The sequence below is a fragment of the Mytilus trossulus genome, chromosome 9 (assembly GCF_036588685.1).
Source record: "Mytilus trossulus isolate FHL-02 chromosome 9, PNRI_Mtr1.1.1.hap1, whole genome shotgun sequence".
Lineage (NCBI taxonomy): Eukaryota > Metazoa > Mollusca > Bivalvia > Mytilida > Mytilidae > Mytilus > Mytilus trossulus.
Window position 1 is genome coordinate 16217441 of NC_086381.1, and position 20258 is coordinate 16237698.

At 31.9% G+C, this 20258-nt stretch overlaps 1 protein-coding gene across 2 annotated transcripts in view; it reads left to right on the forward strand.

Moving 5' to 3' along the window:
• Positions 1 to 5007: 5007 nt before the first annotated feature.
• The window catches only part of LOC134685211 (low-density lipoprotein receptor-related protein 1B-like), a 34271-nt gene continuing 19020 nt past the window's right edge, over positions 5008 to 20258 (forward strand). Inside the window, exons 1-6 of one of the 2 annotated variants that reach the window (XM_063544721.1) lie at positions 5008 to 5155; positions 10713 to 10826; positions 11852 to 11992; positions 13015 to 13152; positions 17943 to 18062; positions 20084 to 20203. In XM_063544721.1, the coding sequence (XP_063400791.1) occupies positions 5053 to 5155; positions 10713 to 10826; positions 11852 to 11992; positions 13015 to 13152; positions 17943 to 18062; positions 20084 to 20203 (736 nt within the window). In that variant the 5' untranslated portion in view covers positions 5008 to 5052. The remainder of the gene's footprint in view (positions 5156 to 10712; positions 10827 to 11851; positions 11993 to 13014; positions 13153 to 17942; positions 18063 to 20083; positions 20204 to 20258) is intronic. The other variant, XM_063544722.1, reaches the window with a different exon arrangement.

Sequence of the window (20258 nt, forward strand, 5' to 3'; positions counted from 1 at the left end):
ACAACTGATCAACCAGCTTTAATGGTTTTCAACAAAAAGGTTAAGGGAAAACGGTACTATTACATTTTCCCAGCATTAGGTTGGCCTTTTGTGTACCCAAGACAGGTGAAGGAAGTCGACTTAGGAGCGCTGTGATTGGATGTAAGGGTACAATATATTTTTTTATTTATCTATGAATAACTGCAGTGTGTATATTTACAATATAAATTTTGAATCCTATTGAAATATTTTCTAGAGAATTATTCGAAAAGACTTCTGAAATTTCATAAATTTTGTGTAAAATGACGGTGGGCCACACATAACTGTTTTATCCAAGTTTTTATAATAAAAAGTGGTATATTTAGAAAATGTTAGTATTGTCGCCTATGGCAGAATAAATAGTACCGTTTTCCCTTAAGGTCAATGATCACAAAGTTTTAATCAATAGAAACAGAACCGGACAAAACTGTACACTTTCCGTAATCATGAAACAATATATTTTTGCAAAATGTATGTAATAACTAATATGAGGCAGGCATTACCTGTGAATGGGGACGAAGTCTGTAGTATTTTTTTTTAATTCAAATATGTTGATAAAAGAAACAGAAATACCGTAACGTTTCTGATATTGGTTCTGTTGTTAGGAATTTAGTTGTGACGTTATTTAAGTTATAATTGTTATCAAAGGTACCAGCATAACGTCATATTCAATGTAAACAAAGAAACGCCGTTATCCAGGTAACGTTTTTTATATCAATATTCATATCAAACAATTATTAAAGATGATTGGGTGTTGAATTCCTTCCTATATTTGTTGATATGTTGATAAATAAACATTTATTCAAAGTCTCATACAAACAAGACCGGAAATGGAAGAAGACCGGAAACGGAAGTAGATCTGAAAAAAAAAGTTAACGATTTTGAGTTCATTAGTAGAATGAAAAATTCGGGAAATTTTCCCGATTTTTTTTAAGTTTTTTTTTATTGATTTTTTTCCGTAATTGGGGACTTCGTCCCCATATGAATTGTAAAACTAACAAACTACATATAGATATGAATTCACTGAATAAATTATTTTAGGGGGGAAAAAAATCATTCTTGTAATATAGATTGGCAATTGGTTTGCCAAAATTTTTTATCAAAACATAAATGCGTTTTATACCTACCTCATTACACCGTTGAAAGATAGACAAATGATAAAAAGAATATTCAAATAAATAATAACATTTGCATTTTGAACTACAGTTGATTTATGTTATATGCAGCCAGCCTGCTTTTAAACTTATAAAAAGGTACACATGTAGCTGTCCCACTTTTGATTAATATTTTCTTCTTTTATAGGAAAGCATGTATTAGAAAACTTTAAAAAAAAATTAAAGTAAGTACCCTGAAAACAAATAATATGATCATATTCAAATCCAAATAAAAAAAAAGAAACTAAATATCAGAGGAATTGTTTTCGGATCAATTATTACTTTATAACTAATTAGAAAAATATGCAATAACATATTAAAAAGGAATTCGATAGCATTGTGAAGAACAGCAATGAATTTTTTTTACAATATTTGTAGATTATTTATACTCTAAAGTATTCAAATTCCACTTCTTTTATATATTCCGACAGTGCACCAACAACTTTCTCATAAAAGTATAGCTAATTTTTACATAATTTTGCTTCCACTTACATGTAAAATTCCAAAAGTTGTTTGAACCTGCCTGAGTGTGATTGATTGATGATTTGGTACAGACTTTGCCTGTATACTTAGAAGTTGATGTATATCAAGAATTTAACAAAATATTCAAGTCAAAATTCATCCTGTTTTGTTGCCATGGTCACTTGTTTCATGTAAAATTATTTGATTATATTTTCCTAACTCCTTATATATTGGAATAGTTTGGATAAATTAAGAACAAAGACCTTAATGTCCCTTCTCATTTATCTATTCACGAAAAGTTAAAAATTGAAGATACTCCAGTCATAATTATATATGTGAGATAAAGGTTAATAGTTGAAACATTTTTCTCCATATGCGACCAAATCTATGACAGTGTTCATTTCAAAGCACAATACAATACACACTGCCCACACTTGACCTGAAATTCTAATACAAAATTTGTGACACTAAAACTGAATGTACAGGCAAACATTTTTTTCAAAGTCTACTTTTCGAGAATGAAATAACTAACAATCAATCATTCAATAAATGAACGAATAAATGAATAATAAAACGACACAGAAAGCAATTAGATCATTTTGCAATGCTTCTATGAAGTTAGTTGATGTAAAATTTGTATTATGTAATAATTTCTGATTATTAATAGTCAACAAATTAAGCGAGAAGGTTGAGTTGTGCCTACCCTTCATGTGGTATTACTTACTGTAACAAATGTAAACAAATGTTAAAAAAAATAGTTCAATTTCTTTAGCTAAATCTGAGTGTTCACTAGTAAATGTTTAAATAGTCATTTATATGGTTCATGTACTGATCAAGTAAATCTCATTCGGTTCTTAACGTATATAAATACGTGTTATTGGACAAAAGAACCTCAATTTTATTCCAACGTGATCGCAAAGCCGAGAGTGAATTTCTGAAATTTTGCTGGAGTTTGTCTATTTGCCCAAAACAGTCTATTTTTGCTGATGAGTGCTGAAACGGAATCCTTTATTAAAAATCTATCGACAAGATCTTTATACAATTTATTAATTTGTTCAAAATAATGATAAAATTTCTAGATCTCTTAATAAAAAAGTACGTTTTAACCGAGAAGTCTATTGTTTGAATGCTTTGAAATAATAACCTTATTGTTAAACAAAAATATTTTGGATGAATCAAAAAAAGTTAAATCGAGTATAGTATGAATTAACCAGTATTTAAACATCTATTATACACATTTAGCACATTAATAATTAACACAAATTAAATATGATATATAATGTTAACACAATTAATAATAGTTTCATCTCGGAGTGTTTAATCAAAGTAAGTTTCTTTATTTCTTTAAAATAGACAGCCTAATTTTCTTTCACTGTTGAGCTGTAAGCGTACACGTTGCAGAGACACTTATATCTAATGTAATATACAATCGTAAGTTCATTCACCTTGGAATTTATAATACTTCAACTAACTTTTTAAGTGTTCATGAAATCTGTATTCTGGCGTGCTTCTCATCAAAGTAAATCAAATTTGCGTGTAATTTGCAAATATCAAATATTCTTAGAATCCAATAGAATTGTTATATGAATATAAATATGACGAAATGTAAATAAACTGTTTATTTTTAGTACACCATCAACGTTACATGTCATACATAGCAGTAGACTTTTCATAACCAAACGACTACTGCTCTCTTCATAAAAATTATAAAATTAAAAGCAAAACGTGCAATTTTTTTTTTGGCAACATCAATTCAAACGAAAAATACAATATTCTATAATTTTTCAAATTTCAAGCTATTTATAAATTAAATTATTTATAAAACCTCTTTGGGTCATTTATATCGCAGCGTATTGTAAACAAATAATTCATTTCTGAGTAAAATAAGAAAAAAAAAGGAATGAAACTACAAGTATCTTCGCAAGGCTGTGTTATGCGTAAGTTTCTTTTTCTCTTCGACGATAACATTGTCCATCTTAACCAGTTTGTGGGTAAAAACTTACATAGATGCCAAAATCTAATATTGCAGAAAATCTGCACGTTATACTTTTATACCTAAATGTTTTTATGGTTATTTCATTTGGTTATGAAACAGTTAAAGATGCGTTCTAATTCTACTGCGATGTTTGACATGTAATATTGGTGCTGACTACAAATAAACAGTCAACATGTAGACATCTTATACGTTCAGGTATTTCATTTCAAAATTTTTATGGTAATATTCTTTACAAAGCACAAAAATGTCGGCATTCACCTCAAAAGCTAACTGAACCTTTAAACAGACTTATTCGGAAGGGATATAGTTACGATACTGTTGTCGTGTCATTAGGAATTGCATATTTCGGTTTTACTATTGATACACTCATAGAGTCTTTGCATCGCAAATAAACACATTTATTCTTAAACCAGTTGTTGACATGATACGGGTTATGTTCTTCTCTTATATTTTATAATTGTATGATACTAAACTCCTAACGGAAGGTAATGCGCTTGATTTTTATATGATGAAGACACAATCTTTTAATCAGTTTAATTGAGGTATTGAGCTGGCATGTCAGTAAGTGCTAAAAGTCCTTTGTTAATTTATGTATTATTGTCATTTTGCTAAGTTTCTTTTGTTACCTATTCTGACATCGGACTCGGACTTCTTTTATATTGAGTTTTACTGTGCGTATTGCTGTATGTTTCTTTATTCTACATTGGCGTGAGGTATAGAGGAGGTAAGAGCTCACGAAATATGTTTAACCCAATCGCATCTTTGCGCCAGTCCCAAGTCATGGGCCTATTGCTTTTGCTAGTCTTGTATGTTTTATAATTTTAGTTCATCTATATGTGTTGGGGTTTAGTACGACGTCCACTTTCAATGAACTAGTAAACATTTTTATTCAGGGCCAGTTGATTGCGGGATTTTTTTTTGCTGTGTTGAAGACCCGTTGGTGGCCGTCGGCTATTATCTGATCTTTGGTCGGGTTGTTGTCTCTTTGACATATTTGGCATTTCCATTCTCAGTTTTATTGATCTAATTTTTCAGGTGCAAATATAATTTAATAAAAAGTAAAGATATACGCCTAAACTTTTTGACCAGATTCTTGGTAAGATAGTTTTTGAATTTGAATATTTGTTAAGTAGCGTATATTGTATAAAGGAGAATTCTAGGAAATAACTTATAGCTGCTGATAAATCATTTTTCTGAGAAACTAAAAAAATAAATAACTATTTCTGTTAACGTTGTTTTTGACCTACTTTGAAAAAAGCAAGCCACCAGTCACGTAAACACATTGTTTTTGCTATTTTTCTGAATAACAACTTGAATGACGTCAGAAATACTTTAAAATCTCTTTGATATAACCCTTACGAGTACTCCTAACAAAAAGTATATAAAGACAGGTTTGAAACATTCTTGACAAATTTTCTGAAGATGTTTTTAACATCACTTATTACAATTTTGATATTCAATTTAGCAGTTAATGAGGGAAATTCTGTTGATCTAATAAATGACGAGCATGATCAACTAAAACCAGGTAAGTTATCTTTACTGTTTTATTAATTACAATTTTGTTCATTTAAACGTTTAAATAAGAATGAAATTCCTTTCTCCTGAGTGTTTTCATCACATTTTCGCAGGTGAATATGCTTATTAGTTCGAAATCCCAGACATAAATAAAAACATACTAAAGTTCTATTAAAAATTTAAAAGCTATTTGTTTGATTCAGTTGTTTGAATAATGTTTGGACATCGTCACAGATACGATATGTCTGTGTCTAAGAGTTAATTGCTATTTTCCATGGATAAGTATTGGGTTAGTCCAAATAATTATGACGTCGTCACAGCATTTATTTGAAATAGCCTTTCAACACCGTCATTATCATGAAAATTGTTTGGACTAGTATTGTCAAATAATTGTATGAATTCAAGATCATTTACTCGTTACTAAAATACGTCACTGTTTGTGATGTCCTGTGCGGTCTGTTGTTTCTTTGTTTTCCTCTCATATTTTGTATGTGTTTCCCTCGGTTTTAGTTTATAACCCGGATTTGTTTCCTGTCATTCGATTTATGACTTTTGAACAGCAGTATACTGTATTGTCTTTATTGAATAACATTGAATAACATCTTATGGTGTTTATATATCTCAACTTGTACAATTCGCTCGTGTATGTAACAACGTATTAGATTTTAGCGAGAGAAATTTATGTATTACTGAACAATTATTACACCAGGGTTTTCGATATCACAAACTGGTCAAAACATTTACTAAATTTTATCACCGGTATAAGGAAATAATTCGTAAATATAACTCAACATGCAGACATCTTATACGTTCAGGTATTTCACATCCAATTTTTTATGGAAATATTCTTTATAAAGCACAAAAATGTCAGTATTCTCCTCAGAAATTAACAAAACCTTTAAATGTACGTATTAGAAGGGGATATAGTTACGACTTATGTCAGGTCATTAAAGATTGCATATTTTGGCTTTAATATTGATTCACTGATAGGGTCTTTGCATCGGAACTAAACACATTTATTTCTAAAAAACAGTTGTTGGCATGACACGGGTTATGTTCTTCTCATATATTTTATGATAGTATGATACTAAACCCCTAATGGGAGGGATTGTGCCTGATATTCATATGATGAAGACATAATCTTTCAATCAGTTTAATTGAGGTCTGGAGCTGGCGTGTCAGTTAACTGCTAGTAGTCTGTTGTTATTTATGTATTATTGTCATTTTATTTATTTTCTTTTGTTACATCTTTTGACATCGGACTCGGACTTCTCTTGAACTGAATTTTAATGTGAGTATTGTTATTCTTTTACTTTTCTACATTGACTAGAGGTATAGGGGGAGGGTTGAGATCTCATAAACATGTTTAACCCCGCCGCAATTTTGCGCCTGTCCCAAGTCAGGAGCCTCTGGCCATTTGGTAGTCTTGTATGATTTTAAATTTTAGTTTCTTGTGTATAATTCGGAGTTTAGTATGACGTCCATTATCCCTGTACTAATATGCATATTTTTAGGGGCCAGCTGAAGGACACCTACGGGTGCGGGAATTCTCGCTACATTGAAGACCCATTGGTTGCCTTCGGCTGTTGTCTGCTCTATGGTCGGGTGGTTGTCGCTTAGACATATTCACCATTTCCTTTCTCAATTTTATATATGTAGATATTTGCTTGAATAATATAATAAATATAGCATCGGCGTTGTCGTGACCACTTTATATATATATATATTTTTATTTAGTAGCTTTTTTACTAAGTTTTATTCATATATTTGATAATGCAGTATAAAAAAATGCTATGTAATAGTTTTATGTTTACCCGAAACTACTGTTCAGAATAACTTCATTTTGGCAAGTAGCTTGGTAGTTGTAACGAGTGAGCATTTCATTTTTTATCTGTAAAGCCTCGGTCACACGAACGGACGCCTAACGGATGAAAATAAATGATGTCCGTTGACAAAATTGTTATCCGTTGGGAGTCCGTTGATGTACTGGCCGAATAAAACGGACTTCTAAAGAATGCCTAACGGACACGTAACGGATACAAAACGGACATCAAACGGACAAGTACCGTACAAAACGGATGTCGAACGTACATCCAACGGACGAGTACCGCATAAAACGGACACCTTACGGAAGCGTACCGGATAAAACGGATGAACAAAGATATACGGAAAAATTAAAGGTGACAATTATAATGCATGTAAATCGCATTAATATTCAAAATGGTTTTGGTTTGTTCTTCAAAATGCCGCCAAAGGACAATGTCTGGCCTGAATAAGAGCTGTTTGATTGTGAAGACGTGCCCTTACTCTAATACCAATTATGAATAATAAGAATTCATGAACCTTAAGAAATCTGACATACCAATAATTGTCATTTCTGACGCGAAATTTTCAATTGGCATTTATCCGTTTCAGATTCGTTCATCATCCGTTTTATCCGTTATACGTCCGGTAGGGTCGTTTCTCATTCGTTCAACATCCGTTTTATCCGTTAAACGTCCGGTAGAAGTCCGTTGGTGACATTATCTTTTAGACCTCCAACGGATGTATAACGGACACGTAACGGATACAAAACGGACATCAAACGGACGAGTACCGTACAAAACGGACGCCTAACGGACGTTCAACGGACATGTTATCCGTTGGACGTCCGTTCAAAGTTTTGAACATGCACCATTAGTAAAATACAAGTCCTACCAGATCAAAAGAAGATATAGTAATATTGGAAAGGCAATTTATAAAAAAATCCCTGAAAAAGGCAAATTTAAAAAAACAAAACAAAAACAAACAAAAACAAAACAAAAAACTACATAAATTGAAAAGACATAAAAGATAACCGTCATAATTTATCTCTCAACATATTATACAGACACCTTCTTATTTTAGACTGTGTACTGACATATAGATGTTTATTATGTCGGTCTCATAGACGTTTATTCTACACCTGCTTTAAGTCATACTGACTCTCAACGTCAAGAGCAACATTTGACCTTCTTTCTAATGTAGCTTGTTGAACAAGGTCATCCCTTCCGAATTCACTTCCCCTTAGAAATCATTACTTCTGAATAAATTTTAATGAAAATTTTAACATTGAAAGTTTTCTGTGTTTGTAGTGGAAACCATTTTGTTATTCAAAATCGGTTACGTTCGAACAGAAATGATAGATCGCAATATCATGTTTCATAAATCGCTCACACAAAAATTTTGTTTATTAAGCTAAACTGTATGATTTAGAGCTTAGCATAGTTTTGAAGACTATATCTTTAGTTCCTTATGAAATCGGCTTCCCGTCTCTTTGAAGTAAACTGGACAGATATTTTATATATACCTAATTTCAGATTCATGTTTTGGTAGGAAGTAAGTCAAAACTTTTGACTAGGAAGGAAACAAATTAACAAGAAATTAGGTTGTGAAAACGACGACTTTCAGACATAGAAAGAAAAATAACAAGCAATCGAACTCAAAGGAAAATTCAAAACGGAAATTCCACATTCAAATGGCAACATCAAAAGCTCAAAACACATCAAATGAATGACTGACTACTGTCATATTCCTGACTTGATACAGGCATTTTCATAAAATTTTATTATATTGACAACAATGTGTGAGCATAAAACTAACAGACATAATAGGTACACATGTCAAAATAGGGGTACAGTAGTCAACATTGTGTTAACTATTAATGATTACAAAAACAAACAAATATGTCAAAAAAGAAAAAAAAAATTGATTTGATGTGATTTCCTGTGTCAATTATATCTGAATTGCTTAAAGCAAAATAAGAACACTTGACGTCAATATCACTTAAAAGGAAATCAGACTTTACCATCTAACGGTATTTTGTTTTGGTTTATAGACTTATCAAAAAGACCTAAGACGTCATAAATTCTTTAAAACGTTATTTCAAACAACATAAAATGGGATAGATTTATGTGAACCAATATCTAGTTTATATTGAAAAGGAACGAACGAACAACTCCAATAGTATTCTGAAAATATTGAATTGACAACTCTAATTATATCAAAATGCTACAATACTCAGAAAGGGTTTAATATAAATAAATTTAGCCGTTGGTGGTGAATTTACAACCTGATCAGTCTTCCAACTGTCTATATCGCTCAGCTCTCAATAAAATTGCTTATTAGGGCTTTGTGACGTCAAATACGTTGACCCGGCCTTAATAATGTTTTGAACCGACGTTGATAAGTTTGAACCAAATTTATCAAGTCAACTTCCGGTTCCTGTTGAAACTAAGAAAACACTTATGAAGACGCAAATACAGCCCGATAAATCGATTATCAGGTTATCTGCATGTTGATACTCTAAATATCAGTGGTTCAACACCATATGAATGCTTTTTGATCTCGTTCGCTGCGCTCACTGGACAAAAAGCTTCATATTATGTGTCGCAGCTGATATTTTACGATATCAACATGCAGACAACCTGCTAGTCGGTACTTATCTTTGTTATATTTTCCTAGTTTATAAGCTTATAATGTATTAAAATGTATTTAATGAATATGTACCTTCCTATTGATATTTTATCGTGTGTTTTTCTATGTTATGATGTTTTACTATTGTCTCAGTAAAAGGGAGAAGGTTTGGTACAATTAAAACGTTTAATCCCGCTGCAAATGTTTGCACCTGTCCTAAGTCAGGAATTTGATGTACAGTAGGTGTCGTTTGTTTATGTAGTTTATACATGTTTCTCGTTTCTAGTTTTTTTATATAGATTAGACCGGTGGTTTTCCCGTTTGAATAGTTTTACACTTGTAATTTTGGAGCCCTTTATAGCTTGTTGTTTGGTGTGAGCCAAGGTTCCGTGTTGAAGGCCGTACCTTGACCTATAATGGTTTACTTTTATAAATTTTTATTTGTATGGAGAGTTGTCTCATTGGCACTCTTACCACATCTTCCTATACCTATTAGCAATGCAGAATCATTGACTGATAGAAAAAGATATTATAACTACTAGCTATCCACCGGCAATATAATGACAACTCAGTATAACTGACGCATAGAAATAAAAACAAGACATTGCTTATCATTAAAATAGGTAATGGGAATGTTATAAAGATAGACACCACATGTCCATCATCCGCGTTAACAGACACGAGTTCGTTAATCTCATTAAAGTATGGCAACAACATAGATATTAAGTCCGTTGACGTACAAAATTATAAGACTGGTATCTTTCATGAGTAATTTTTTAAAGTGACTTTGATCATACAATTTTGAACGGATATGAATGAATTGTTAATAACCACCTATTACGGTGATAATATTAAAAAATTGATACCTTGAAAGACGGATTGTAAGCAATGTTAAGACGGTTTTTTTTTAAAATGAGAAAGCAAACCGTTTAATTTAATCCATTCAGAAAAACAGCATATTTTCACCAAAGTATAAAAGGAACACTTTCAAAATGGATGTTGACACACAGCTCAAAGTGATAAAATAGATCTTTCATTTTTTTTTCACAACATATTGAATTGAATCAAGATGATTCAAATGCTATCTAGGCAAGGTATTATCATGTATTTGTTCTTAAATATTTCTCTTTCAGAATTAGATTGTCCTGGATTATTTGCGTGCAAAGACGGGAAATACTGCATTCCACAAGATTGGAAATGCAATTATATTGACAACTGTGCTGATAACAGTGACGAAGAAGATTGTGGTAATTTTTCTATGTAGACAATGAGGCATTTTCATATTTATTTTGAATACATGTTAGTTTTTTGGCTGTTAACTGTACACACAGTCAAATTGAGTTCACACAGTGTGCATTGTTTTTAGGTGAAACTGTCATATATAAAAAGTTTGTTTGATTAAGATAAAAATGTATGAGCTGGTGTTGTCTGATTAAAACTGAAAAGATAGACAATTGTGTATTTAAAGTCTTAGTTTTTACCAAATTTGCAATCATAAAAAGTAGGCTAAAACTTACAGCATCATATCATAGCATTTAAATCAGAAAAAAGATGTAGTCAATATTCTATGAGGACTGTCTAAACTAGGAGTCTTAATATCTGTATTCTTTAAATTTCTATGCTATTTTTCCCTTTTCTTATTATTTTAGCTCCTATGACTATTCAATATTCTTTATTTTGGCCCATAATTCCCTTCATGTTAACCCATTTTAGATTCTCTTTTATTTTCGTGATAACAATTAAATACATGTATGAATATGGGCGGGCAACATTAAATTGATTTGTACTTTTTACGAATCAGGAAAGAAAAGTTCGCTTAGTCTCGTATTTCTTCCTGTGTCTATTTCTTTATATGGATGTGTTAAATATTTCATTTGTTTAAAATTATATGTTTGAGCTCCTTTTAAATGTCTTCGTTGCATTCTTATTTTGAAAAATCACGACAAAACTTCCATTAAATCAATGACATAAAATAAAAAAACGTATGGCGTGAGGATTGATAAGATCCATACATGTCATGTGCGTATCTGTGAGTTTGAAAAAGCGGACCCTGGCAAGTCACTGCTCGCCTCTGCATGTTGAATTAAATAGTAAATTTTGGTTGCCGTGGCTTGTTGCATTAATATATCATTAACGTTTACATATCACTATCATGTTAAAATATTTTAAGTACGGTGTTCCTTCTTGATATTCCAAATTACACTGCAGCTTATATTTCTAGTTAAATAATTTTAAAATTTCAACTTGTTTTAATATCATTTGACGTCAAAAGCAGATCCAGAAATAGAAGAAACGACAACTGTGAAAGAAGTTATATTGAATGAAACAACAACCAGGACTTTGTCTGTTGCAAATGATTCAGCATTACCTGCAGTTGAAGAGACATTTCCTAATACAGTCAACTTTACAAATTGTAAGTTATAATTACATAGTTTGTCAGTCAAGTGATGTAAAACCTCTTGTTTTATCGCACCAAATTCTGCCTGTGCCTGTCCCAAGCCCGGAGCCTATAATTAAGTAGTCGTCGTTTGTTGCTCTATGTCATATCTGTTTTTGCTAATTCTTTCGTTAATAAATCAGACTGTAAGATTTCATGTTTCAATTGTTTTACATTTGCTATGTCGAGCACTTTTATAGCTTGCTATGTGGAATTAGCTTTACTCATTGCTGCAGACCGTGTCGTGCCTTATAGACGTTTTCTTCGATATTATTTGGTCTCTGGTGGAGAGTTGCCTCGTGAGCGATCATACCACATCTTCTAATTTTTATATCAAAGAATTTTAAACGTGCAGGACATGATAGGAGGGATTGATATGTTTATTAATTCAAATTAAATGTTGATATAAAAAGTCTTTCTGCTAACACATTAGTCAAATTAAAGAACTTTACGAATATGCTTTGTATTACTATTAAAACTAAGAGTGATATAAGTCTCTGGTCAAAATAAGTGAAAACAACAAACTCAAATAAGTATGATTTTAAATTTCAAAGCGCGACTTATGTAGAACCAGAATAACACATAGTTTTTCCATGGTCGAATATTCATTTAAGTCTGAGATTTCTCTGACGTCGGATAGTTTGATTATGGACCGTTTTGGGTCGTGGGCAATGAAATATAGGACTGGATAAGAACTTTCTTAGTTGTGTAGGTTTGGGGAACGGTTTGCATTATGTGTACAGATTTGGAAATCTTTCAATGCTTTTAACGTTTCAACGACTGGAACTTTCTAGAAAGAATACTTTTATTCTATTTTAAGTTTATTTACTTCAACTTAATCCGGAAAATATCTAATTAAATTTTGCAAATATCGCCAATAAATTTTTCGTCGGATTTGTATCAAGTGCAATCAAATTGATATGCAACGTACACAATTACAATAGTGAATATATTTGTATTTGTAAAATTACTAGTACCTTTATTCATTCTTTTCACAGTTACAACAGAAAAGGAGACATTTGGTGGGCAGTGTGAGGATATTACTGGATGTGAGGATACACTGTTTTGTATACATAATACTTGCCAATGTGCTGGTGAAGACTTTTGGAAAGAAGACGCATGCGTACATGTAACAAGTAATATCTACATATACAATTTTATTTTGGCATTAAATTCAAAGACACTAACATGGACAATATTTTTCTTAAAATATTGTTAATGTATAAACTTCCCAATTATTGCATTTTAAATTATATATAAATCTAGAAAATGATGTGTTACACAGTTATGTGTTCTTGTAGTTTACTGGTTTAGACTTTTTATTTTCTTTGATATAAATGCGATAATCTCTCATTGAAAGCCATACTTCATTCATTGTTATCGTTTGGGTCATACGTCTCTTTATCTACAAGATTTAACCTTAGTATTAGGGAAAAAGACCTTTATGTGTACCCAAGTCAGGTGAACGAAGTTAACAAGCGCTGTGATTGGATTTTAAGGGGGATGGTATATGTTTTTTTTTAATAATTAATGAATAATAAAATTAACGGTACCAATTTGCACCAGATGCGCATTTCGACAAAACATGTCTCTTCAGTGATGCTCGTGGCCAAAATATTTACTGCAGTGGGTAAATATAACCGGGCGTTTTCCGTGTTATAGAAATTCAAAGACGGAATACCAATACTTTAAACTTTATTAGCAAGGTCCGGACAGTACCAGACCTAAGACCTAAACTGCTTACAAAATAACATACAAAAGCATATATAGAAAACAGTTTCTATAGCAAAGGATGAGTGTCCAACGGATTAACTTGTCATGGTCAGAGTGATTTCCATCACGACACACATATAGTTAACAATAGAATTAATTATACACAAAGAAATGTAAAAGGTTTGATAAACGGATTTATAAATTGTCACTATAGCACTTAAAATATATTGTCTGATCTTAATTTATTTCTACTCGCAAATAGTCCAAATCTTCCTGGTTATATTCGCCACTACTCCACCTAAACTCGGTCTCCGAGTTTGCCGAATGAATTTTGTTATCGTCGGGGGTATCCTCCTCGCCGATGGCGTTGCTGCGAATTGCCACGCGAGCAAATTGCAAGGGTCGAATGCACATCTCGGTTTGAATGTTTTATATCTAGATGTCGATTCTCGTGTCTACTGTTTACGTTCTCTGCCTTAAGTCTCTGAATTTCGTCTTCCATATCATTTAAGATGCGATTGTACTGCATGTCAGAATTTTTGAACTCCATTGTTAAGCGTTGTCTGGTATTTGTTAAATTTTGGTTTTCCTCTTTCAGTTTAACTATTACTCTTTCCAAATGTTCAATTCTACTTGTATGTTCAGCTAACTCGTGTTCGATCTTTTGAATTATCCGGCCATGTTCTAAACGTTCCTTTACTTTGTCCAAATTGTTCCTTAATATCACGTTATCTTTCACTACGTTATCCAATTTAGAATTTTCATACTTGAGTACAGCGATTTCTTTAATGAAGTTTCGGTTAGACATTTTCAACTTGTTTAGGTGTTGTTTAACGGATTCGTCCTGTGTGGAGCACGTAAATGAAGAGATTTCCGTACTCAAGTTCTTGAAATGGAAATTGAGACATTTGTTTTTTCTCAATAAACTTTCTCATTCGGTCACTGTCTCTTTGGATTTTGGATTTCGACTTCTTCGGTTTAGGGTTTTCACATGACTTAGCGTGAAAACTACACATACGGGCAAAATGTCCAAAGTGTCTGCACTTGTAACAATAAGCGTTAACTGCATAACACCGATGGTAGGTGAAAACGTTCAATGTCTTACCGCAATATTTGCACAGAAAGTCCAAACAGGTATCTTCTTTCGATATCGGAAACGGATGTCCATTTCTGCAAGGCTGGTAAATCCAGGTTCCTTCCATTCTGTTGCTTCTGGAGGTATTCATTACTAGTTTTGGGGAACTAGCTCAAGATCGTGCCGCGGGTACCTCAACCAATATATAACCGGGCGTTTTCCGTGTTATAGTAATTCAAAGACGGAATACCAATACTTTAAACTTTATTAGCAAGGTCCGGACAGTACCAGACCTAAGACCTAAACTGCTTACAAAATGACATACAAAAGCATATATAGAAAACAGTTTCTATAGCAAAGGATTAGTGTCCAACGGATTGACTTGTCATGATCAGAGTGATTTCCATCACGACAAACATATAGTTAACAATAGAATTAATTAGACACAACGAAATGTAAAAGGTTTGATAAACGGATTAATAAATTGTCACTATAGCAATTAAAATATATTGTCTGATCTTAATTTATTTCTACTCGCAAATAGTCCAAATCTTCCTGGTTATATAAACTTAAATATAAATTTTGAAACAGAGGGAAGTATTTTCATTAGAATTATTTGGAACGCTTTCCAAATTATCATAAATTTTATGTTTACATAACGGTGGCCATGGTTAGTTATAAACAAGCTCTGTTCGAAAATGTTTATGCCACCATTCGATCTTGATTTTTCAAAACCAGAATTATTCACACAAGAACTCTATCGGTTTCCCTATTATGTCGCCACAATTTTGGAATTTGCTTGACGCGCTTATTATCAAAAATAGTATGACACTGATGTCTATGTACACAAAACCTGTTTCGTGAATAATCTTTGTCAAGTACTTTCGGGACAAAATCTACCACAGCCAAAATATAACTTTTGAGAGCAGAACACAGCAGTTACAAACCAGACAATATTTCTAAGGTCGACTTTGATGGAGCTGTGTGGCACCGTCAAAGTCCACAACACCGCTAAATTCCACAACAATTTTCCGCTAAAGTCCACAACGCCGCTAAATTCCACAAACTTTCCGCTAAAGTCACGACCCATAGGAATCTGTTCCGAACGTATACGACTTTGTTCTCAGATAATGATAGCACATTAGAGATAATTGAGGATAGTAATCCGACTTTTTCACTTTTCGTGTCGTATATATCGCTGTTTGGTCTCAAACGGGAGCAATAATCGGCAATGTGTGAATCCCGCATAAGGGACATAGTAAGGCCATTAGTTTAAGGCCCCACATAAGGGACATAATAAGGCCGTTTCATTGGCAATACTACCACATCTTCTTTTAAAATATATTAGAAATAAAATTAGCAGTGAAATTTTGCCATTTTTAATCTGTATATTTCGACTTTAACTGGAAATTTTAACTATTCAAATCTCGATATTTTGACTTTAACTTGAAACTTTGACATTCTTTAATCTTGAAATTAATTCAAACTAAAAATTTCTGTCAACATGCATGTTCATTCCGAATGAAACTCTTCAATATAAAATGAGTATCCTTATTATATTTTTAGAACCAAACGAAATTCTGAAAATAAATTGCCAAAATGTGTGGATCCTCAGTTGCTTAAATAATTTGCGTCCATGTCTTCTCCTCCTAAAATGTTAATACTAGCTGTGTTTGATTACTAACAGCCTAAGTTTGAATAGTGAGGAAACGACGAAATTATCAGTTTTAAAAATTTTGTTTTTGTTTTAAAAATGTCGATATGTTGAGAGTTTGAAGTAAGGTCGAAATTTTGAGTTTGAGGAAAGTCGAAATTTTGCGTTTGAGAAAAGTCGAAATTTCGAGTTTAAAAAAAAATCAAAATTTTTGAATTTTTACTTAGTCGGAATTCAAAAATTTGAGAAGGTAAAAAATCCGAGATTAAGTCGACACTTTAAGATTTGGAATGTAAAAATTTCGATTTTGAAAAATATTTCACTACAAATTTTATGTTTACTATATCCCTATGTTCCTTTCGTAAGAAATACTTTGTAAAAACAAGGGTTCATGCTTTTTATTAGATATATATACAATTAGGAGTAAAAAACCAGCGAATTGATCTTTTGATAATAAAAAAAAATGTTTGGACTTTAACGGTGCTTTTTTGTGGACTTTAGCGGAACTTGTTATTGTGGACTTTAACGGCGTTTTCTTGTGGACTTTAGCGGAGGTCATTTTGTGGACTTTAGCGGAAAGTTTGTGGACTTTAGCGGCGTTGTGGACTTTAGCGGAAAATTGTTGTGGACTTTAGCGGTGTTGTTGACTTTAGAGGAATTGTGGACTTTAACGGTGCCACAGAGCTGCAATTTAAGATATAGTATAATTCGTTAACTTTTAAGGAATGACTGTGATATTTTTTTCTGTCTATGAAGAAATAACATCAAAAATGTGGTGCACACTAAATAACCAGCGTAGCGTGTTATTTTAAAGTGTGCACCACATTTTTGATGTTATTTCGAATCGACAGAAAAAATATTACAGTCATTCCTTATAATTTAATTCTAAATTCCATTTTAAGCCGGAGTAAATCATGAAAAACGTTGCTGACGTGAAGGTCACATGACAAAATTATGTCTATGAGCTGATAGACAAAACAATGTCGGCCAATCAGAAGACGCGTTACATCCAAAATTAAATTATAATGAAATGAAAATAATATTTTTCAAAATTTTGTGCGTTTTTAATGATTCACCTTGATTGGGAACGCTCAAACTCAAACGTTTGAAACAAAAATACCGAACTCTATGGTAAATTCAAAAGGGAAAACTGACAAAATCAAACATGTTTGACTTAAAAGTAAAGATTCAGTAAATACCTGGGAAAAAAAGCGAGGAGTAATATATAACCAGCAGGAACCGAATTCAAAAGTAAAGTTTATTTAAGGTTAACTTTGCCTGAAGGAGTTGAAATCTAGTTTCTTAGTAATTCCTAAATTTATTAAAGGAGAGTTTAAGAAAAGTATGTAATAGATCATGTCAGTACCGAATACTGCCTACTAAGCTCAACTTTCTTTCACTGTTAACGACTAAAACAGTACAGAAGTTATTCAGGTCGTGACATTTATTTTATTCGTATAAAAAAAAACTTGCTTATTTCACAGAATACACAATCAGTTCAAAGTGCAGAAATTCATTTGAATGCAGTGGGAAACTTTTGTGTTTAGATGGAATTTGTCAGTGCAGTGAAGAGCTAATCTGGAATGGAACCAACTGCATTACGAGTAAGTTTTGTGTCATTTTGTTTGGGTTGGGTTGGCGTCTTATAGATATGGACCAAATAATTGTATAATTATAAGCAGAAATGTTTTGATTGTCACACTTAATCTAAAATATGAATTTTACACACATGTTAAAATTAAACATGATTATTATCCACACAGATCCTTTTTCCAATAGCAGCAACATATTTGTATACAGAAGCTTGTGGCAAATTATCTTATTACATAGGCAATTACTTAAACATTGTAAATTTTTCAAAAGAAATGTATATTTTGGCAGTTTTGGTTCAACACAATACAAGTGAAGTTTTAAGGCATGTATATGAATATTATATTGCAAATAAAAATAATAATGTTGATGTAGATGAAAAATTTGGACCCCATTACAATATTTTTTTCCACTATAGAGTATGATATTGATCTTTTTTTTCGATTACTTTTTGTTTTACTTTGATACATATAATTAAAAGCGATTATAAGTAAGTAATGTATATATGTGTGTATGTAAGTAAGTATTGTATGTGTGTATGAGAGACTGAGAGAAAGCGAACGTGAATGCAAGTGGTTTTCATTTTTTGTTTCTTTTTACATCTTTACATAGGTATTGCCTGATATTTATTTAGTTATTCATAATTTTTACCCTTTCCTTTTTTTTAAATTTCAGTGGGTTTTAGAGATTGTGTTCGTTATTTAACTTTATACTTTTTCGGGGGGAGGGGAGAGGGTGTTAAAGCTTATTATAATAGTTTAAATATGTATTGCTGTTAAGAGAGGGAAGAGAGAAGAAAAAGAAAAAAAAGAAATGAAATTAATATTGACTTCTGTTGAAATCGGAAGAGAAATTAAAAATCAATCTTAATTTTTTTATAACTAAAACTAAATAATATTACATTTTTGAAAATATATTTCTTATATATGTTTTTATACTTGTATATTATATTTAATGAATACAACTAACAACCAATACCTACTGTATATAGAGAATAATACATGGCAAAATCCGTATCATATGTCGTATCATCCCGAGACATCAATATCAGCCCGAGGGCCTTTAGGCCCAAGGGATGATATTGGTCAGTCGAGGGTGATACGGCATGTGATACGGATTTTGCCATGTATTATACGCTTTATCATATATTTCAACAGAAGAGTATTATAGTATATGAACTGTTTTCTGATCCATAGCACTGGGTTACCTTCAGTTCTGCTTTTGTCTTGTTTCAAAGCTTTAAAATAACTGCTCAATTATTTATACGAAGCACCTAGGTTACCTAACAATCTGTTGTTTTGAAAATATTTTGTTTATTATTGTATATATTTAAGTGTTTTGTATTTTTTATAGTTGCATTGAGTGTGCCAAAAAATATGTTGTAAAAACTTGATGTTCGTGACGTCACATACAATATGAAAACTTGATGTACGTGACGTTACATACCAAACAATGACGTCATTCCAAAAAATTACCTATTTTTAGAAAAAAAAAATCTTAAGCAAAAAAAAACCTAAAAAACTGACTTTAGTTAAAAAAAAAAAAAAAAAAAAAAAAAGGTATGCGATACGGGTTTTACCATGCGATACGGGGTATGCGATACGGGTTTAGCCATGCGATACGGGGTATGCGATACAGGGTAGGTGATACAGACTGGAAAAAAAACCCTTTATTAGATATACAAAATAGCTGTATTTTGTACTAAATATATGATAAATATAAATATCATTACTAATGTGAACGAGGCCGGGATAAGGTATCGGTAATCAATGTTTTAAACTAACAAATGTACAGATTTCAATAAATATATTTATTTGAAAAGTTTGTACGGCAAAAATTAAAAAGAAAATCTTATTTCAGACAGTTCTATTAGGACAAACTACAGGATTTTGATTATCAATTTTAAACCATTTTATTTCGAATTCAAGGCAAAAAAATAGTTTTACCATACCTGCTTCTTTCAACGGTTACGGTAGTGATAAAAAAAACTAGTTCTATTTATTCCTTTCATGTCCATAATTACTGGTAATTACAGAAAAGATATTCGGTATGCAGTGTTTTTCTCAGACGGAATGCCAAGACGATCTGTTTTGCGTGGCTGGAATATGTTCATGTCCAGATGCATATTACCTTGATAGAAACAAATGTGTACGAAGTAAGTTAACTGTATCTAAATGATAAAATTCCATTGTTTTTACTTCCACACGTAC